We start from the raw sequence: 22522 nt of genomic DNA, 5'->3' as shown, positions 1-22522 counted from the left end.
CATGAATCTATCCATGGCCATTGCGCCCGCCCCTTTTTGGGCACCGGGTGCCTAAATTACAGTGGCGGGGGGTGTTTTTGAAGCACCTGATTAGAGCCAATAGGCTGTAATAGGTGTCTTACAGTTCACCCAGCTGTGTTAGAAAAGCAAATGAATATTCGCTTTCCTAACACTGAACCGCCTCTCCGCCAATAAGGTGCTCGGGTCTGTTACCATTACCTGATTGGCTGAAGCGATAGGCACTGTGATTGGACACCTATCAGCTGTCCAATCATAGAAGAGGACAGGAGAAGAAGACATCGAGGACATCGTTCGTTGCCTGCCGCTGTCACCCGCTGCCCCACAAGACAGGGCCGACGGCGGGTGAGGGGCGGGGGCACAGTGCAGTGCAGTGGCAGAAATCATGGGCACAGTGGCAGATTTCATGGGCACAGTGGCAGATTTCATGGGCACGTTGGGAGCATTTGATGGGGCACAGTGGGAGCATTTGATGGGGCACAGTGGGAGCATTTGATGGGGCACAGTGGGAGCATTTGATGGGGCACAGTGGGAGCATTTAATGGGGCACAGTGGGAGCATTTGATGGCACAGTGGCAGCATTTATGGGCACAGTGGCAGCGTTTTGATGGCACGGTGGTGGCCCTTGATGGCACGGTGGCTGCGTTTGATGGCACTGTGACTGCATTTGATGGGAATAGAGGCTGCGTTTGGTACAGTGGCTGCGTTTTATGGTACAGTGAGGCTGCAATTGATTTTTTTTTTTGTTTGTTTGCGCCCCCTCCAAAAATTTTGAGCACCAACCGCCAGTGGTGAGAGAAGAAATATGTATCTGGTAATACTTCTTTAATAAACAACTGAGACATTCCCAACTGGACCTCTCAACATTCATTTTTAGAATCCCTGATTGAATATTTGTTTTAATGACATACAGTAGATCACATTTTTTCTTGTAGATGGAATTGTTAAAGGTGACAGTGTTTGTCCCTTCGGATAGTTTTGGACGAACTGTCATGATCTGCTCTCGAAAGCTGTGTAGTAACGATCAGATTATTGTTTGATCACTTGTTTTTCGTCCAATTTTCTGATCGTGTGTACTGGGCTTAAAGGTGCCCATACAGAGGCAAATTATCTGTACAGATAATTTAAGTTTGACCAGTTCTGCTGATAAACATACTATTTATCTGGGTGCATATGAAACAAGTGGGATAGAGGATGCTATTATACGGCATTTCTGCAGCTCTCCTGTGGATGCTTCTGTTGACCCCTGCGTAATATAGGCATTCAGTCCTTGGACCACATTTAGCTAGTTAGCACTTTGACCAGGCTGATTTCCTTGAGCACAGCTATGTGAACACAATAACAATAGACAGTAATTCCTGGCGCAAAGATAGTGCTTGATCATGGTAGTAAAACCAGTCCATATAAGAATGCAATAAGAGATATTGTTAATAGTCCATATATGTAAGTTCATAAAAAGTAAGGGCTTAAGGTGGCAACTATCCTCGGAGTATAGCCAGCTCTTTATGAAAGACCAGGAGAGAAAGAAAGAAAAGCGCCACTTACAGTGCAGTAGGTAAAAATGTATTTAATTGCACATAGATTAAAAATAACTAGTATAGCACCAAAACGCTCATCAGGGGGGGGGGGGGGGGTTGTTCTCATCCGTCCTGCAGTTATGCACTGTCCACGGAGCTGCTGGATTAGGATGTGGAGGCTTGGACGTCCTGTGGCCACCAGGAAGTCAGGGCAAACCAGCGTGGACCACATGCGGAAATGATGACCGGGTTAGCAGCTGCATATGATGTCGCACATCCTACAAGTCTTCAGGAGGGGAGGAGGAGTTTTCTCAGCTCATCACACCCTCCTGTCTGCTTGTCTGAGCTAAGGGCAGATGTATTCCAGAAAGCAAATGCTACATGAATCATCTGTCCTTACTCAAGATCACCATGGCCCGAAAGGAGGTGTTTTTCAAAGCGATTGCTCATCCGTATAAAGCACGGAGATGTGGATGGATGGGGGAGTTTGCTTTGAATAATAAAAATGAATTAAATAGCGTTTTTTGGTTTGTGGTGCTCAGATACAGTTTAGTTCCGCTTCAAGATACAATGGCTTGATTGCTGTGCATTGCAATCCAGTCATTTCCAGGGGCAACCATCACTAAAATCTGGTACTTTGCTTACAAGTTAGGGAAATTGGAGCAGTTAGAGTGTAAGCAGACAATCGGAAGTCATTTTTTTCACAGTCTTTGCATATTCCTAAAGTCCAATTGAACTTTCAGTTTACATTGGCTACATACATTCCAGATGAATAAAAAAAAATGCTGCCAAAGTCTTAGTTTTTCTTTACCAATCAACCATAGAAGAAAAAGTCTCTGTCCTTCCAGCATGCTTCAGAGTGGGACCCTTGCTCCTTTTGTGTAAGTGGTGATCTTTTTACAGAGGTCCAGCATTTCCCGTTTAGAGCTCTCAAATTAGCAGGAAACATCAGCTTTGCTTATTGCAGAGCTCTATAGGTCTGACTCATTAGGAGGGTGTCAGACCTCTGCAATGAGATCACTGCTTCTGCACACGGAGCAAGTGTTCAGCTCGGCGAGATACAAGCTATCCAGTGTCCATTCCTGCTACCTGTAGTCTGGTAAAGTCTATCAAAGGCTGAAATGTAGCTGGACAGGGCTGAACGCTGAGTGTTACTCGTAATCCATGATTGATGACCAGAATGCAAAATACCTACTAGAACGCAGGGATTGCATTGATAAGGAGTTAGAAGCTCCATCTGCGAGGGACCTTAGAAAAAAAAAACCATTCTAAGAATCTGAACCCTTTTTGTCTTGATGCTTCTAGAATGTATTTGGCACACTTAAACTATGGGTTCAATTAGGTTTTAAGAAGCAGTAAAGCCTAAAAGTGGCCATAGATGGATCAACATTTGGCTGGTTCATCAGGGACTGGACAAATTTGATCCATGTGTGGCCACTGCAGTTGAACAGAAATCAGTCTGTCGATCTGATTAAAGCTGATTGATCAGCTATTGCAGCCACAATGATTTCATCACTGATCTGTGTATCCTGACAGTGGGGGAGTCTCCTCATTGTCAGAATCCAATAACACTGTTGGGAGTATCCCCCCATCCAAACTGAATGTGTGGATCGGGGTGAATCAGTTACATTTTTTTACTCAGCCCGCTGGCTTGAACCTTGTATTGCCAGCTCAAGTTTATTCATAAATGAAAAAACATAAATCACTACAAGGAACAATACTTACAGTCAATAGAATGCTTCCCTTGTGATGTGCCCCCCACCCCCATAAGAGCTGACAGCCCTGTGACAGGCAATCATCAAGAGTGCCAACTATGCCCACCCTTTCCACTGCCATCTTCCATTCATACATCCTGTACTATAGCTTCTATGACTAAAAGTGCTCTATGAATGGGGGGTGAGCAGATGAATGAAAGGCCCACCTCCTCCATTCATGGGTCCGGTTTCATTTATGGAAGCTATAATACAGCCTCTATGAATGGAGGAGGTGGACATAGTTGGCTGTCATAAGTCCATTGTTTTTTTAATCCCTGCTGCACTGGAAGATTGCAGCAGAGGGGGGAAGAGGGTCAAAGGAGGAGGATTTCAGCTAATGCAGAAGCCAGCAGCACAAGGTACACATTTTGTAAGTAATGTCCCTTGTGCTGATTTTTGTTTTTTCATTTGTGACTACACTTGGCTTTAAAACAAGCTCTCATGGACTTCTATAGCTGCAGACACTGTGGAGCAATTAATTCTCAAATTTTGCAGCAGAAGCAATTAAGTCCTTGTCCAAGCCAGCGCAACTCACCCTGGCAGAGTACCTGCCCTGTGTTTAAATTAAAGAGAAGATGGCTGGAAGGCTGCTGACGTACGGCTGCAGGGGGGAACAGGGTGAGCTGATCTGCTGAGAGAGGAGCTTTGACAACTCCAGTGCTTCTTCTGTGAACTCTGAAGATGAATTGCTCCACAGTACCTAAAGCTAGAGAGGTCAGTAAAGATTTATTTTAAATTCAATTAATGCGTTCTAGGATATTTAAATGTTCATAGCCTGGTCACAGTTTCTTTTTTAAAGGAAATTTCAGTGTTTAAACTATTTTGACAAAAGATTGCGGTTTGCAGCTTTCTTCCATGCTTCTGTCTGATCAACATAAAACTAGCTCTTTGGCTTTAAAAAATGAAAGTGTTCTGCTTTCAGCTAGTGTGATCTTCTCTTGTATCTTGTATTCTGAGGAAAAGGCAATACTGGTTGTTAAAGTATGTGTAAGTGCACTGTTCTCCTGAGTCATAGTTTTACCAGAGAATGACAGCGGGCTGTGTATACACAATAAACCAGGAGAACTTGTTGCTCCAAAACCACAGAAATGTTCTATAAATGAATGACTAAAAAAAAAAACACCTTTCATATGAAAAATAATTGTGCAAGAAGTGCTCTGCTTGCCTAGGCAACATTTTGCGACCATTATTCACTAAAGATTAATATTCAATGTATTTAGTGCTGCCACAAAGAGAAATCTGAATTGGCTTAAAACTTTTTCTTACATTTTGGTTAGAGTGCACAACTATCACAGGGCAGATAGTGAGGATAATCTTCCAGTTAGGGACACGGATAACTATGAAAAACGAACAGAGGCTACCTTTCCCCAATCTGCCAGATGGTATACTTATAACAAAGAGGTTATGACAAGTCGCACTCTATTGCCATCAATCGCACTGACTTTGCGGTGCCACATTGATTTGAAAAAGTAGTGCCTGCACTACTTTTGGCGAGTCCGGGTGCGACTTGCATAGACATCTGTGCATGAAGCCGCACAGATGTATTCCAAGTCGCACTGACTTGCGCCTTTTGAAATCGTGTAGTCAATGTGAACAAGGGCTAAATTTTGTTCTGTACAACACAGTGGGAGGTTAATTGGCTTCTGTCCAAAATGGGCCCTAGTATATGAATTTGAGACCTTGGATTGTGGGCTCTTTGAAGGTAGGGACCAATGTGAGTGTGCGATGAATGTGTAGTAGAGCGCTGAGTAAATTGACGGTACTATATGGGTACCTTAAATAAATAATAATATAATAGATGAGCATCTTAATGAGACACAATGTACAGGGATAGGGACAATTGTGGACACTCACTTACACTCACTCGAACTGGATGGACTGGTGTCTTTATTCAACCTTACTAACTATGTAACAGTGGGGCTGGTTTCCAATGAAGCTAAAAATCTCTACTCATTTCATTTTAATCAAGCATTAAAAGCAAATTGTTTTATTTATCTGCATGATTGGCTGTTCAAAGTAAACCCAACTCCAATTCATCGAGTGAAGATTCTCAGCTATTTTAGTAAATCGGCCTCGGTGTGAGTGATTTATGAAGTAATATGATAGTAATATATTGGTGTTCTATAGTCATTCCACGTGGACTTTGATTTCCCAGCAGTGTCTTCCAATGTCAGCCTGGGAATACATATAAAATGTCTAGCAGGCTGACTTACTGCTAGAAGTTTCCCCTGGAGACAGTAATGTGAGCCATAAAGCTTTCTTCTGGGTCAGCACGTATGATTGTGCTTTGCATACTGTGAGTAATACACAAGATGAAACAAGTTCAAAACTAATCATAGAAAAAAAAACTTGTTACTATAAAACAACTATAACATTTGATGTTTTAGATTGTAAAAGCGTTTTAATAAAATGTAATAATCCTCTTTCTGCTTAGCGATAGTTTTTGGGCTGGGGGCGTTTCTCTAAGACCAACTCCATTGATTTAATGGAGTCTTTCCCACCTCAACCTGCTCTACTTTTTTTCTGCTGGTCACTTGTACATGGATCTGTCAAATAATAATAATAATAATAATAATACACATATTATGTCCATTATTTTTGAATAGACCGACTTGGATGTCTATCTGTTGGTCACAGAAGGGCTGCCTTAGCAGATACCCCACTGTGTTTGCAGTATGAATGTTCTTCTCAAGGATTTACACACTTTTTTGGGCATTTACCTTTAAATAAATCTTCAAGTGAACCTGGTCATCTTCAGCTGCTCCACCGGCTCAATGTACTTACCTTCCTGGCACTCCACCTGCCTGCATATATGTAAAACACCTTGTCCTTTTGGGAATGTGACTCTCTCTCATTAAACACTTAATGCAGCTCTAGGTGCCTTATCGGCCAAGTGCTAGACTTCACTAGTGTCACATAGGTGTGGGGAAAGAGTCCTTTAAAGCCCAAACTTGTAATTTTTACTTATACATAGGGTGCAGAGGTGGTAAAACACCTGTCAGATTTTTTTATTGAGAATAATCACATTCTCTATTTGTGACGGTGACTACTGTCACTGGTACAGGAAGTGATGGACATTTCACATATCTAGAGTTGTTACCAGAACTGGTGTGGGGAAATCTTTCAATGGAGACACCTATTGCGGCGTTGATGACATTTGTCTAAAAGGGAATTTCCCCTCTCTGGATAGATTTATTGTGCGTTGGGGACTGAAAGTGAAAGGGAAATTTCTCTTTTGGGACACAGACAGTCAACAAAAATCCTGATCTTAAGCAATTTGGGCAGGTGGATGTCACTTTTAGGGGAACCTGATTTATTTTTTTTCCTGTATGGGGACGTCACAGGCTCACTTTAAAGTGGTTCTAAAGGCAGAAGGTTTTTTAACGCATGCAGCTCGCTCCCCAGCCCCCACTTATATTAATCTAAGCCTGATTCAGCCATGTGCATGAGAGCAGTGGCTTTCTCCCTCTTCATTGGCTCAGACACAACAGCAGGCGCCATTGGTCAATCACAGCCAGTGAGGGGGGCGGGGCCGAGCCACACTCTGTGTGTCTTATAGATACACAAAGCAGAACTCAGGAACGATCACACATGAGTGCCTACATAGCAAGCAGCTTGCTATGGTGGCACTCGTGGGAGGCGGATGAGCCAATCATGCCAGTGGGGGACCCGAGAATGTGAGGATCAGAGATGCTCTGTGCAAATACCATTGCGCAGAGCAAGTAAGTTTAACATGTTTGTTATTTTAATATTAATAAAATCCGCGGATTCACCAACAATTTTTTTTTTTTGTATGGCATTTGAGTACTACGGTAGTATACATTTAATTACATTGTAAAGGAGCATGTCTCATATACTCTCCCTGGAGGCCGTATCTTAATAAAAAGTGACCTATGTTTAAAAAAAGATAAACAATACATTTCGTTTTGCAATAAAGTACAGAAAACATATATATTTCATATTTGTATTACTAGCGGTGAGCATTTTTCATTATGACCTATTTCACATAATTTGGCTCTTGTTGCATCACATATTATCTACATCCAAAACCCCCTGATTGAATTCTGTTGTCTGGTAAATATTCCCACAAAGGGAACATGTAAATCCCAAACGTTAATTAGGTGTAGCTTTTTTGGAGCATAGAACCTTCTCTTTTACTTTTAACTCATTATATCCAGTAGTCTAACACATTCAATATATTGATGCATCCTGAGGCTGTGGAGGTGTAGTAGAAACACCCTGGGGCAGATTTATTTGTCTGGTGGCTCCAACAACAACCATTTACATTCAATGCGCTATGGTTACAGGTTAAAAAGTATGATTTGATTGGTCAAGCACACTGTTTGTTCTGACAATTTGTATTTATTTTCTGATTGTCTTTTGTTAAATGAATTGGAATTAAAGGGACAGTTATAAAATATTTGTAATATATGACAAAAAACTGACCAAATTTGACTTCTAAGTATAATAATACAAAAGGCGCCCCAGACCCAAAACAAATGAGATTCCATGATTATTTTAATTTGGAATCAGGAATATAAAATGGCCAGTGTGTTTCGGAGGCATAACTTCTCCCCCCTCATCAGTGATCAATACAGGATAAACCTAAGGTCTAGCCTGTGTTGGGACCTGATAAAAAGCGCGGTATTGCTCCAAAACGCATTTGTGTTTTTTATATGGTTTATTTAGCAACGATTAAAATGATCTTAGAATGCTTTCATCCATTTCTGGTCTGGAGCTCATTTATGTATTTTTATGGTTTGAGCTACTGTCCGGTGCCTGTTGAGGGAAGTCTTATGGGAGCCACCTTGTCAGAAGTTGTATTGCAATTGTTTGAAGTTTTCCTTCATCTGAATGCATGTACAAGTATGAGAGTTTCCTGCACAGCTTTAAATATATTGTGTAAGCATGTAATGTCTAGTGGTGCACAGTGCAGACTCTGTCGCTTAGCTTATACCCTGCTCCAGCCAGCTCTGTTGCTCCCTTCCTCTGCCCAAAGCTTTGGTCTTTGGGTGGAGCCACTGCGTTATGGGCTCGAGTCACCCTGCTGAAGGCAGGAGTAGGGTATCAATAAAATATTTACTTCCTTTTCTGTGTGTCCTTGAACATAGCAAGCACGGGGGAGAGCAGGGCTTCAGCTTCTGGCATATGTATTCTGTAGCCCATTGCAGTATTAGATATCATGGATTCATTGGAGAATGTCCGTAGACTAGTGTACTGGCTTTTGTGTGTTTTGTATTAACCCCCATCAGAACACTTGATGCACTGTGGTGCTGGTATTTTTCCTTTCTTCCATTTGTCAGCAATGCAGTGAGGTTTTACAGTGACTCCTGCCAAATAGGTATGTAGCACCCTCCTAGTTTAGGATGCTAGGTAAATTTATTTCATGATTCCTTCTGTAATCAAGGGAGCAGTAATTGTTTGTTCTGGCCTGTTTAAAGTCTCACAGGCTGAGAGTTTGATTACTTCATCCTGTCTCTGAAATAATTTTCTGGAGCTTAGGGCAGAAGATGCAAAACAACCAGCCTGTCCAATCCATGGAGAGGCGTGTCCAGTAGGGGGCTGGAATTGAGATAAATAGTTTGAGGCACTGGCAGTAGGGTTTCTTCTTCCCAGGAGGGTTACAGGGACAAAGTGGCTGCTGCTCTCAGGCAGCCCATGGGCTGTACAGCTACTCTAAAGGCGTTAGTGGTGTTAGAGCTAAGGGCCTGGATGGAATCTGCTAGAGTCTGATTGCTGAACCTCACCACAGGGGATCTGTTCCAGAGAGGTGCCATCTCACTCACAGGACCCTGTACAGAGGGAGCCAGATGGTGGCAGCTGTCCTGGGGACTTGTGAGTAAAGACCCTAAATTGATCCCTGTGACAGTGAAGTGTTCTGGAAACTGCACAGGGTACCAGCTGTTGTGCATCAGCTCAAGGTAGCCAAATGCCAAAGAAACCTGCCTCATGGTCTCCAGCTGTGAGGCAATAGACTGTTCTTTATTCACATTTACCTAGGGAGAGGATTGTCCTCAAACTGTTGAGGGCCAAGCATTTTGGATTATCCCATGCCCTAATCCCTCTCCCCCATTTAACTTTTTTTCAAGCAACTAAATCTTAAGACATCCCCTGAATTTTTTTTTTTGGACCATGTGGACTGTTGCTTGGGTAACTGATAGCCTCTGTACTGTTGGGAGATACCTAATAACAGCAGCTGCTACGGGGTAGCGATACAGAGGTGCATGAGCATGCTTTAGACAAATTTCAAAAACAACTGCTAAAATATTACATTTAAACATCAGCAGGGCAACTGTTGGCTTTTAGTAAAAATACTTTTTTTTTCAGAAGATCCTGCTGTGTTGTCTGAGTTGGAAGCATGCCCAGATAGTTCCTGTTCCTTTAGAGAACATAAAACATAACATAAGCTACACTACTTGTCAGTTTGGCTGGAGGCCCAGGTGGTGTTCTTACCTGTACAAACTACTGTTGGCCATGTCAGCCCCTTCTATGATATACCCTACAATTTTCTCTTACACTCTGTAGAATGTGCCCTCTTCAGTTGTATCTTTTATGTTATTGAGTGGCTTTTATAAATATATACAGAGCAGAAAAAAACGGAAATGGAGGTGTCTACCTGTTCAGGGTCAGAGCTAGTTCACGGCACGCGGCTATGCTCATTTGTATGCAAGTCAGAACCTTTTTATTCTACATGATCTGAAAGCGTTTGCCGCCTTTTATTTGTCAGTCGCTGTCTGCCCTCTAGTGGTAACCAAAACTAAAAACCATCATAATATGCGTCCAGATTTGTTTTCTTGGGGAAAAAAACTTGTGCTAAGAAAAGTAAATGGACCACCACAGTTGACCCCTCTTAAAAATACTATCTTACTTACCAATCCTTTTACAATCCAGTAGTCTGATTCACTACTCCAGAACAAGTGTTCACAGGAATTAGAGACTCTTAGGCCGCGTACACACGCACGGACTGTTTGCCCAACCTTGTTCGTCAAACAGTTTCGGCAAACAGTCCGCTCAAAATTTGCATGAGCGGACTTGCCCACACACGAGCGGACTGTTTGACGAACAAGGTTGGGCAAACAGTTCGCTCAACTTTTGAAATGAACGGACTCGCCCACGTAAGGAGGAGGCAAATCCGCCCATTTCGAGCGCGTGTACAGGTAGGCGGGGCCCGCGAAGGAGACGTCGCGGGCTCCGCCGCCTGGAATGGGCTTAAAGGGGAACCCCAACGCCGAAAAAAATCGGCGTGGGGGTTCCCCCAAAGTCCACACCAGACCCTTGTCCGAGCACGCTACCCGGCCGGCCAGGAAAGGGGGGCGAGCGAGCGCGCCCCCCCTCCTGAGCCGTACCAGGCCGCGTGCCCTCAACATGGGGGGGTGCCTTGGGGAAGGGGGGGCCGCGCGGCCCCCCCACCCCAAAGCACCTTGTCCCCATGTTGATGAGGACAAGGGCCTCTTCCCGACAACCCTGGCCGTTGGTTGTCGGGGTCTGCGGGCGGGGGGCTTATCGGAATCCGGGAGCCCCCTTTAAGAAGGGGGCCCCCGGATACCGGCCCCCCACCCTATGTGAATGAGTATGGGGTACAATGTACCCCTACCCATTCACCTGTGAAATAAAGTACAAAAAAAAACACAACACAGGGAAAAAATATTTTATTGCACAGCTCCGGGGGTCTTCCGTCTTCGGGGGTCTTCTCGCCGGACTCCTCCGCTATCTGTGTGTAGCTCTTTTACTAGCGGAGGAGTCCGGCTTTCTTCCTCCCCGCCGCCGGCCTCTTCTCCCGACTTCGGGGGTCTTGTCCCCCTCTTCGGTTCTTCTGCCGGGCCACCGCGCCTTCTTGTAGCTCTTTTACAGGCGGTGGCCCGGTCTTCTGTCGCCGCTGCCTTCCGTTCTTCTGTCGCCGCCTTCGGTTCTTCTGCCGGGCCACCGCGCCTTCTTGTAGCTCTTTTACAGGCGGTGGCCCGGTCTTCTGTCGCCGCTGTCGTCGTCGCCGCCGCCGCCTTCCGTTCTTGTTCTTCTTCTTGTTCTTCTTGTTCTTCTCCTGGAGATGTTGACTCGACGAGCTCTCCGGCCGGAATGCCAGAGCCGCGCTGTGCGGTCACTTATATAGTGACAATGGGGCGGTGTCACATGGTATATGTCACATGGGTTGGTCACATGGTGACCCCGCCCCCTTACGATGTCATAGTCCCCATGTGACATCAACCCATGTGACCAACCCATGTGACATATACCATGTGACACCGCCCCATTGTCACTATATAAGTGACCGCACAGCGCGGCTCTGGCATTCCGGCCGGAGAGCTCGTCGAGTCAACATCTCCAGGAGAAGAACAAGAAGAACAAGAAGAAGAACAAGAACGGAAGGCGGCGGCGGCGGCGACGACGACAGCGGCGACAGAAGACCGGGCCACCGCCTGTAAAAGAGCTACAAGAAGGCGCGGTGGCCCGGCAGAAGAACCGAAGGCGGCGACAGAAGAACGGAAGACGGCGACAGAAGACCGGGCCACCGGACCAGGCGCGGTGGCCCGGCAGAAGAACCGAAGAGGGGGACAAGACCCCCGAAGTCGGGAGAAGAGGCCGGCGGCGGGGAGGAAGAAAGCCGGACTCCTCCGCTAGCAAAAGAGCTACACACACATAGCGGAGGAGTCCGGCGAGAAGACCCCCGAAGACGGAAGACCCCCGGAGCTGTGCAATAAAATACTTTTTCCATGTGTTGTGTTTTTTTTTGTACTTTATTTCACAGGTGAATGGGTAGGGGTACATTGTACCCCATACTCATTCACATAGGGTGGGGGGCCGGTATCCGGGGGCCCCCTTCTTAAAGGGGGCTCCCGGATTCCGATAAGCCCCCCGCCCGCAGACCCCGACAACCAACGGCCAGGGTTGTCGGGAAGAGGCCCTTGTCCTCATCAACATGGGGACAAGGTGCTTTGGGGTGGGGGGGCCGCGCGGCCCCCCCTTCCCCAAGGCACCCCCCATGTTGAGGGCACGCGGCCTGGTACGGCTCAGGAGGGGGGGCGCGCTCGCTCGCCCCCCTTTCCTGGCCGGCCGGGTAGCGTGCTCGGACAAGGGTCTGGTGTGGACTTTGGGGGAACCCCCACGCCGATTTTTTTCGGCGTTGGGGTTCCCCTTTAAGCCCATTCCAGGCGGCGGAGCCCGCGACGTCTCCTTCGCGGGCCCCGCCTACCTGTACACGCGCTCGAAATGGGCGGACTTTCCGAGCGGGAACAGTCCGCTCATTCCGAAAGTACAGCGGACAGGCCCACACACGGGCGGACTGTTCGCTCAAACACAGTTTCAGCGGACAGTTTTTCGGAATTTCCGAAAGACTTTGTCCGTCCAACTGTCCGCTGAAACTGTCCGCTGAAAGCCCACACACGAGCGGACTGTCCGCCCAAACACTGTTCAGCGGACAAGGTTGGGCGAACAGTCCGCCCGTGTGTACGCGGCCTTACTCCACTTGTTGCATATGCTTGTTCTTGATCAGTGACTCAGAAATTACTATCTAAAAAAAACCTAAGAAACTTTATAAGGTTTCGTTATATATAAGGTATAGTTTTTAATCTGGTTATACCTTGTCCAAATACTAGAATTTGTATCTGGGATCTACTTTGTAAGTGGGAATGTATACTGTTACCATTGTGTAATAACACCTGCCTATTACTGATATTCTTTTTCCAATGGATGTAACAACTCACTGTTGTTTGACGTGTACTTGGTTTATTTTCTTCTCAATAAGCTGTTTATGAAAAAAAAGGTTGCTTATACCAGTGAACTTCACTGGTATAAGCAATCATAATATGTAAAAAATAAAATAAATCCTAAACACTTCCTCAGAGTAGTACACTGTTACTATGGTAAACCCCCCCCCCCCTTTTTTTTTTTTTAACATACTGTCACTAGTCAGTGTCCCTGATCACCGCCATACCAGTTAAATGATGTACTACACTGGTGACAGTTGAAATAAAATATATACCGGTATATATTTTTTATAATTTCTTCATTATCCAAAAAATTGTTCCAAAACAATTACATATTTAAAAATGCCTCTTACTATATACCTTGGATTGTGTACTTTCCAAAAAGGGATCATTTGGGGGGGGGATATTTGTACTGTCCCAGCATTTTCGGGCCTCAAGAAATGAGAGAGGCCATCAGTACATCAGAATTGATCAATTGTCAGATACATACATACATACATATATATATATATATATATATATATATATATATATATATATATATATATATACCATATTTTGTGGACGCTAAACGCCAGTTCACACCACATGTAGTCCGGTGTGTTTTCTTTCTGTGTCAAAAATGCATGGAAAGTAGGTTATATGGTTTCCAGTGGCATAGTTCACACTAGTGCAGTCAGTTCCAGGGCTTTCCAGCTCCAGAAAAAAAAAATAGAGCTGCGTTTGTCCTGCACTGGACTGAACTGCAATGTAGTTAAAACGCATAAAAAATGCACTGTAACACAATAAATAAATATATAATAACAGAAACTAAGAAAAACATGTTTTTTTTCTCCAACATTTTTTCATTTAACCACTTCAGCCTCGGAAGACTTTACCCCCTTCCTGCCCGGCCCATTTTTTGTGATATGGCACTGCGTCACTTTAACAATTGTGCAGTCATGCAACATTGTACCCAAACAAAATAATTTAAGTCCTTTTTTTCCCCACTAATAGAGCTTTCTTTTGGTGGTATTTTATCACCTCTGTGGTTTTAATTTTTTGCGCTATAAACAAAAAAAAAAGAGTGACAATTTTGAAAAAAACACAATATTTTTTACCATAATATTCCAATTTAAAAAAAAAAAATTTTTTTCCTCAGTTTAGGCAAATATGTATTGTTCTACATATTTTTCGTAAAACAAAAAAATTGCAATAAGCTTATATTGATTGGTTTGTGCAAAAGTTATAGCATCTACAAAATAGATGATTGATTCATGGCATTTTTTATTTATTTATTTAGTTTTACTAGTAATGATGGAGATCTGCAATTTTTTTTAACGTGATTGCAGTGGCCAGACCAGACACTTTTTTTTTTAAACCATTGACATTTATACAGCAATCAGAGCTATAAATAGCCATTGATTACTGTATAAATGTCACTGGCAGGGAACGAGTTAACACTAGGGGACGATTAAGGAGCTAATTGTGTTTCCTCACTGTGTGTTCTAACTGTGGGGTGATGGGACTGACTGGGGGAGGAGAACGATCGGTGTTCCTATACACTAGGAACACACGATCTGTCTCTTCTCCCCTGACAGGACATTCCTGCTTTGTCACATGCGATCTCGGGTACCCAGCGGATATCGAGGCCGCCGGGCACACGCATTGGCTCCTCAGTGACACGGCAGGTAGGCGTTAAACTGAGGATGTCATATGACGCCCGCCCGGGATGGGAGATTCCATCTGCGGACGTCATTTGACTATAGCCAGGATGTGAAGTGGTTAATTAGCAAAAGATAAAAAACCCAGTGGTGATTAAATAAGAACAAAAGAAAGCTCTATTTGTGTGAAGAAAAAAAAGATAAAAATTTAATTTGGGTACAGTGTTGCCGGACCGCACAAAGAGTGACATCGCTGAAAGCTGAAAATTGGCCTGGGCAGGAAGGGAATAAAAGTGCCCTGTATTGAAGTGGTTGATGTGCATAAAAAAGCCTTGTTAGTGTGAAAAGATGTCTAATGAAAAATGTTTTTTTTTCTCTCCCATAGGGGTGGTGGCCTTGGACTGGTTCTAGCCAGTGCCGGTTTTGGAATGTTAACAGCCCCGATCATGGAGCTTCATAATCAGAAGGGATACTTCTTACATCATGTCATCTTTGCCTGTTGCACATTAATCTGTATAATTTGCATTCTTCTACTGCCTGAGAGTAAAAACCAAAATCTACCAGAGAACATCCCTGATGGAGAGCATTACACTCGACAGCCTCTCCTACCTCACAAGAAAGGAGAGCAGCCTCTCTTGCTAACAAACTCAGAACTCAAGGACTACTCTGGCCTGCATGACTCTGTAGCCATGGGAGATGGTGTGTCTGAAAACACAACTGTCAATGGCATCAAGTCAGCATAGCTGGACAGGTCCCGCGAAAGAACATCATCTATTTATTATTTGTTTCCCCTTTGCACAGGTCTTAAAGGCCAACCACAGGATTGTCTGACACGGGGGCACCCCTCCTATGTGGCTGCTAAACCTTGTTAACCTGAAGGAAAAAACACCAAGAGGAAATGGTTTCCAGCAAATTCCAGAAAAAAAAACACAATTTCCTTTGTCAACAAATGTTATACCCTTTTTCATCAATATAGTTGTGTTGTGTGTCACTCCAATTGATCACAAGATAAATCTGTGTCTACTGCAACCATTTGCGAGCAAAATAATCTGAATAATTGGCAATACTCTTATTTTTATTTTTTTAGGATCCCATCCTACATCCTCCAATCTGTATGTTCTCTTTTAACAAATACAGAAGTTGCCCACATAGCATAAAAAAAAAGTACTGCGACTCATTGGTTGTGCAGGGGTTGGCCTCAGTTTCAAGCGTTCATAAATACTTTTAGCTGGAAATAATCTGGCACAATGAAGGGGCAACTTGTCTAAGCACTAGTAGGTTCTGCCCACTAGTGGTTTAAAAAAAGAAAAGACTTTTTGCACAAAGTGTGAAGGACATTTACACTCTACAAGTGTGAAGCGAAGACTGAGTGAATGGACTCCGAGTTCAAATACAGTTCAGTTTTTTTTTTTTTTTCTAAAATACTTGAGCAATACAGACCAATTGGGAAATGAAATAAATACCACTACCTTGAAAGAAGTCTGTCGGCTGCTATATGTTCCTCCCGTGACATGCAGCTGTGACCGAGCACACCTAACCCCTCAGGTTTCACGTTTTGACGTTGAAGACATTTGGGAGAATGCTTTTAGAGATGTGCAGTAAATATGTGCCAAATTCTGCAGAATCCTTCCCTCCTGTATGAGCAGAACGTTACCTGCTAATTGTAGCCAGGATCTGGTTTTCATCAACAAGAACATGATTACACCAATACTTGTGTGATGCTTTAGCTGTCCTGATTCCCAGGTAGATCATGCAAATTGGCATTAGTGACTGCCACAAGGTTATTTTGGTCTCTGGAATCCCACTTGACATGTAGCAGATTTTTAGCCCTACCACCAGAGTTCACGAAAGTTGGATTACATGGACAATGTTGTTTATATCAGAGAATGTGAAATTTTGCATTGAAAAGTGGGGATCTTTAAAATGTACCTTAAACAGTTAACTGATTTTTTTCGTCAAAATGCTTGGGTTTCAGGATTCGATGTAGGGAGCCTTATTGACTAATCCAAAGATCACTAAGCCCTCTCGATCCCAGTTCAAGATTGGGTATTGATATAATACAATACTTGTTTATAGGCAATTGCTACTGGAAGTAGTAGTGCAGATACTGTACAAAAAAATGCACCTGCAAGGTAAATCCAGTCTATAGCATGGTGCAGAGGAATAATATGTTAATGTTTTTTTGGTTACTGGTCAAGCTGTTAAAGACAGCATTACAAGATTTAAAAAAAGCAAAAACATTTTTTAGCAGTAAAAAAGAAAAAAGAATTCCAACTACCAATGTTAGATTAGTCAACCATCTTTTCCTTAAACTGGGCCTTCAGAAAGGCATAAAGGTACAGATCACATCCATGGAAGTGTAGTAATTGTAAACTGTTACATTTAGTGCTTTCTAGTTGAATACTGTTAATTATATAATGTGAACAATGCTTTTTGGTGACTATTTTGATGCATCATGAGAAAGATCAGAAAAAAAAATCTTCAACAAAAACTAATCAACCTTTGGCCGGTTTAGTTTTGTGAATTGGAGGGAGGGATGTCGGGGTTTGTACAAATGGAAATTCAATGTTAGTATTTTAATAAGTGTTTCTAAATGTTGTAGAGCCAAAATCATGGGTTCACCAAACTGGAAGAAGTGCCATTAAATGAACTGTTAAGTGTTGACCACTTTACCGTTGGGATGACTTAAAGTGCACTGCATCCTCTCTTACAAAAAAAAAGATAGGAATATGATGCACCTTATAAAACTAATGTGTTCTGAAGTGTACTGTGAGTGTTTTTTGGAGGAAATTAGCCTATTTTAGACTAGGTGTTTAAAACACCATTCCAACCCATTTGTTTTCAGTCATGAAAGTGGTAACTTTTAATGTCCTCTTTGTATAGTACCCTTGAAACAATTGTTCATTTATTGTGAGCATTGTACTGTAGACTCTTTAAACCACTAATATTAATCCTGCTATCATGTTCATCATTTTAAGAGCCAATGCAATAGTTTGAACTGGCCAGCCATACAAAGCTACTGCACCAGTTGATTTATTTTTTTAGGAGAACACTAATTGTACACCTCCAGGCACATGCTACCATTACACAAGGGACAATAATTGTGTTGTTTTTTTGTTTTGTTTTTTGCATTAACGTGATAAGTAACTATACAAACAATGCTATAGGTTATTGCTAAAGGATACTTGGCTGCAACTCAATGCTTTTTGAGATCTGTGGAACCTTAATGAACTATAGTACACAGATTGGTTCAAAAATCTGGATGTATTTATAAGCAATTTCATCTCCTGCTGTTTGGATTTGCAAAAAAAATATATTTTTTTTAATAGTATCCCTACGAGACAAGAAGACCTACATTTTTTTTTTCCCTGTGTTTTATGACAAAACAATTTTATTTTATTTTTTTTGTTTCAATTCAGGAGTAGTTTTGGTGGTACACATCCATAGCACAAGCTTTCAAATGGAATACTGATAAAAATGTCTTTCGAACTAAATGTGTGCATGTCACCTGGTTGTATCAGCGCAAAATTATTTGTACTGTACGTGTACAGAAATAAAAACATACAAAACTACAGCCAAGCAATCTTTTTTCTTATACTAAACTAGTAAAAGTGTGCCCTTTTATTGAGGGAGCACACTTGGTTCAGAGGAGCACAATACTGCATTGGTGGCTAGCACAGAGACTTGCATCAGTGCAGTGGGGATATGAGGGAAAGGAGGGTGGTGAGGTTGGGGGTTGCAGGCATTGCAGGCATGATGGTGAGTGGTGTCCAGTTAAAGAGCTGTCAGCTGTAGCTCCAGATGCTGGCAGCAGAGGTTGGGTATTGTAAGCTACCAAGCAAGATATTACAATGCTTGTGAGTTGCAGCAGAAGCTGGGAGGGAAAAAGAGGTGGTGTAAGCTAATGGAAAGAAAGTAGAAGCACACCTCTGAAGGTGCTTACCCATGGGGCATGGTTGTTGTGAGTGGTGCTGATCTGCAGTTAAAATTTGATGCTACTGCAGTCCTTTCCTTTGGAGTATTAGCCATTATCAGGGAATTTACCATATCACCCCTACAGCTCCCACCTTCTGCTACCACTTTCAGTGTGTTCTTGGGGGTATGCATGTGAGCCCGGGTTATCTATTTTTAAGCATGTGACAACGTTGTTATACTGATATTTTTATTTTAGTGTGGTGAAGTTATGGTGAATTTTTTCATATTTTGTGATTATAATGTTAGGAAATTCCCTTGTGATCAGTAAAAACTTCAGGTGTTCTGAGAAGCAGGAAAATTTATTTCTGATGTGGCCCACAACAGGGAGACATGCTTACAGGACGAAAGCTGAAGAAAAAGTCTCAACAAAAGAAAGTGTTCCGCCCTCACATATCCCAGAAGAATAACATCTCCGTGCTTCTATTGGCTGAAAGAACATAAATAACGTGTCATGGCACAGGCTTGCACTTTATAAGCTATACATGTTCCCTGTACATTCTTAGGCTATCATATTTAGTTAAATCTAATCATCCTACTTACTATGGAGTTAATTAGGACAAAACAGTACAATGAGTTAATACAATAATGTGCTCAGAAGTAAGCTTTTTAACAAATCAGTCTCAGGACTATTGTTTTACTAATAGTCACACAATAAACATTTAAAACTTTTCTAACATTCCCTCCTCTTTGTGTGACTATTTTATCTCCACACATTTCGATGAAAGTCCCTGTGTTATACACTTTCGGACTGTATGTCATTAAGTTGAGCTTCAATGTCCACATAGGTCTCCTCAGAGGTAGAGAGGGTTTGATACATTGTTCTTGAGACTGCAATGAGTTTTTGTGAAAGTCCTCGAATACAGGGAATGCAGCAGCATCCGCAAGTGACCAAAACGGCCAAAGCCACAGCGATTGAGATCAAACATGATGTGATAAATCCAGTCCATTTACCGAACCATCCTTCAAGCCAAGTTGTGAATGGATCATTAATACCTGAGTTTTCCGCCAATTCATTCGATAGCGCAGTCAGTCCTTCCAAGGCTCTGGTCACGGTCCCTCCAGGAGCTGTATTGTTGGGGATAAAGGTACAACACATGCTACCAAACATTTTGCATACCCCTCCTCTTTCAGCTAAGACCATATCTAAAGCCATTCGGTTCTGCCAGGCCATTAGAGATGTGGGGGCCAACTGTTCTGCTAGGCCCTTCACAGCATCCCTAGTATAGTTTACAAATCGTTGTTGGTTATAATATATATAATTAATCCAGTCAACATTTTTATCTATAGTCACCCACCAGAGAAGAGACTCAAACCCAGCTGTCACCTGATTCCTGGCTTTAAACTCGTCCGGCACCCCGCGAGGAACCCCAATCTCATCTATGTAGATCTGAGAGTCAAATGACCCCAAGGGAGAGGTGTCCCTACGATACTGTCGGTGACTCTTAGTCCAGGGGTATTCTGACAGGATTCTCAGGGGCATAGCCAGCTGGACCATAGCGCAATCCCCTTGGGCATTGGCCGGTAGTCTAGCTCGCAGTTTCTTATCCCCAAACATCCACCAGACATCAGCTCTCTGAATGTCATGTTCAACCCAGTCACCGTTGTCCGTGTTAATCCTCTCCACACAGTAGTCATCAGGTAATGACCCAAGATCCACCGCGCTACGGTTCCCTGGGAGTGCAAAACAAGTAAAGTTGCCCGTATAAGCGGTAACCGCTGGAGGTATCTGAGGTCTCTGTACTGGGGGGAAACAACAAACTCAATGTGTGACAAGTAGAATTTATTTCAGGTTTATAGCTCTTATTATACAATTGCAACATACATTTTAAACCTTCTGGATCTGTATTGTGATCTAGAGGAAAAGGAACTGTTGCTAAATGTGGTCTGGCTCCGGCACAAACTAAACAGTTCTCCTTTTTCAGAGTTCTAATCGTGTACCTCAACCATTCTAACCACTCATTTTTTTCTTGGTAGCCCGTCTCCAAAGCTATGGCATCTTCTATTGTTAGGTTAGTGAATCTTATAGTTATACTCAGAACTTCTATTTTAGTATGGCCTACTTCTTTCCCTTCTGAGTCTACTTTTTCCTGTTGTTTAATTTTATTAGGTAGTAATACCTCAGGGAAAAATGTTCCTGAGGGGTCAGTTCCTGACACCCATGCTCCCATGGAATACAACCGCTGATCTTCCTTCCTCGGCTCCTTTAATGTTATTAATAGTTGGTTACAGTTCTTACTATTGTGAAGGGGGAGTTGGCTGCTTTTGTGATTACGAGTCTCTCCTTTATACCTCTCTTTTTAGCCCCTGGTTGATTATACCCCCAATCTTGATGCGCTGTAGTCCACGGGGCCTGATCCCATGCTTGACATCCTGCCTTATTCCAGAGCCAGCAGATATATTTATCTGCCCATAGAAGTCCTCTAGCCCCAGTTGTATCCCCACAATCTGCAATCTGACAGAAGTCTACCAGTATAGTGCTAGTTATTCCCTCTATAAAGTTTTGGATTTAATGCTTTTCCTGTTCTTTCCCAATCCAAAAGTTCCTCTACTCTTCCATAGCGCCTACCCCCTCTTATGGATGCCTCTCCTAGAGTCACCAGTAACCCAAGGATAATTACTGTCCCTTTCATCCTAACCAGCTACAGAGTTCCAGCGGATAGGATAGGGGAGTTGGAAGGGGAGGGAGACTTCACCGGTTTGAGACAAGTCCCACCTTGTGTGAGACCTCCCTTTGTAGCCGGACTTTCTGGACCTCTTGTAGCCAACTGGCCCTACTCTGCCTGTAAAACGTTTTTACAATGGGACTGGTGAATCCAGGTAGACCTCTCTGCAATCCTTATCACAGTAGGGGTAGTTAAAAGGACTTTGAAAGGACCATCCCACCTTGGGGACTACCACTGCTTTTTCCTTATTACTTTTTATTGAGACCCCAATCTCCCACATGCACCTTTTTCATCTTCTTTTGGGGGTGTGATATACATACTGGTCACAGCTACTAGTAAGCAATACATCCAATTATTTTTACCTATTTCTTCCATAACTTTTCTCAGTTTGCTTTTTAGAATGCCATTATGTCTTTCTACCAATCCAGCTGATTGGGAATGATAGGCACAATGGTATTTCCCTTTAATTCTCATCACTTCTATCAAATGTTGTATATTTTTTAATTACAAAATGGGGTCCATTATCACTGTAAATCCTTTCAGGGATTCCAAATCTAGGAATAATATCTCTTAGTAATGCTTTGGCTACAGTCTGTGCATCTGCACTTCCTGTCAGGAATATCTCCACCCATTTGGTCAGGGTGCCTGGGTACCAAACAAAATTTCTTCCTTTCACATTTGTCTAATTCAATAAAATCCATGCAAATGTGTTGGAATGGATATTGTGGTGTAGGGAACTTCCCTTTCTGTGGTCTTATACCTCCCTGAGCATTGTGTCTTGCACATATAAGACATTGAGAGCAAAAAGTTTTTTTTAATAATTTGTGAATCCATAGGCTGTACATACTTTATTTAACATCTCAGTCATCCCCCTGTTTGACACATGCGTTACTCCATGTGTCAATACTGCTGCATACCCAAATAAAGATTTTGGTAATACCGGTTTCCCTTCAGGTGATGTGTAAATATCATCAATTATTGTGTAACCCTTTGTTTTCCAATATTGTTTTCCCCAGGGGGGGCATTTTGCTGCATATCAGTAAGGACTGTATGATCTATCACTATGATTTCTCGTCATTATTTTATGTGCAGCTTCATCTGCCCTTTTATTTCCCTTTGAGATGGGGTCCGTATATTTTGTGTGTGCTTGACATTTACAGATTGCAAGCTTTTTTGGTAACTGTATTGCATCTAGGAGTTCTAAAATGAAGTCCGTATGTGAAATTGGTTTACCACTGGAGGTGACCATCC

General features: G+C 42.9%; 1 protein-coding gene across 1 annotated transcript in view; it reads left to right on the top strand.

The window, feature by feature from the left end:
* Nucleotides 1-18207, top strand: part of SLC22A23 (solute carrier family 22 member 23) — a 216463-nt gene extending 198256 nt beyond the window's left edge. The window contains exon 10 of the mRNA XM_077492120.1: nucleotides 15019-18207. Coding sequence (XP_077348246.1) covers nucleotides 15019-15376 — 358 coding nt within the window. The 3' untranslated portion in view covers nucleotides 15377-18207. The remainder of the gene's footprint in view (nucleotides 1-15018) is intronic.
* The last annotated feature ends 4315 nt before the right edge of the window (nucleotides 18208-22522 follow it).

This window comes from Lithobates pipiens, unplaced genomic scaffold (genome assembly GCF_037356315.1).
Source record: "Lithobates pipiens isolate NorthernLeopardFrog02 unplaced genomic scaffold, aLitPip1_a1.2 Scaffold_19, whole genome shotgun sequence".
Classification (NCBI taxonomy): Eukaryota; Metazoa; Chordata; class Amphibia; order Anura; family Ranidae; genus Lithobates; species Lithobates pipiens.
The sequence above is the reverse complement of the archived record's forward strand: the minus strand, read 5'-3'. Positions and strand labels throughout refer to the sequence as shown.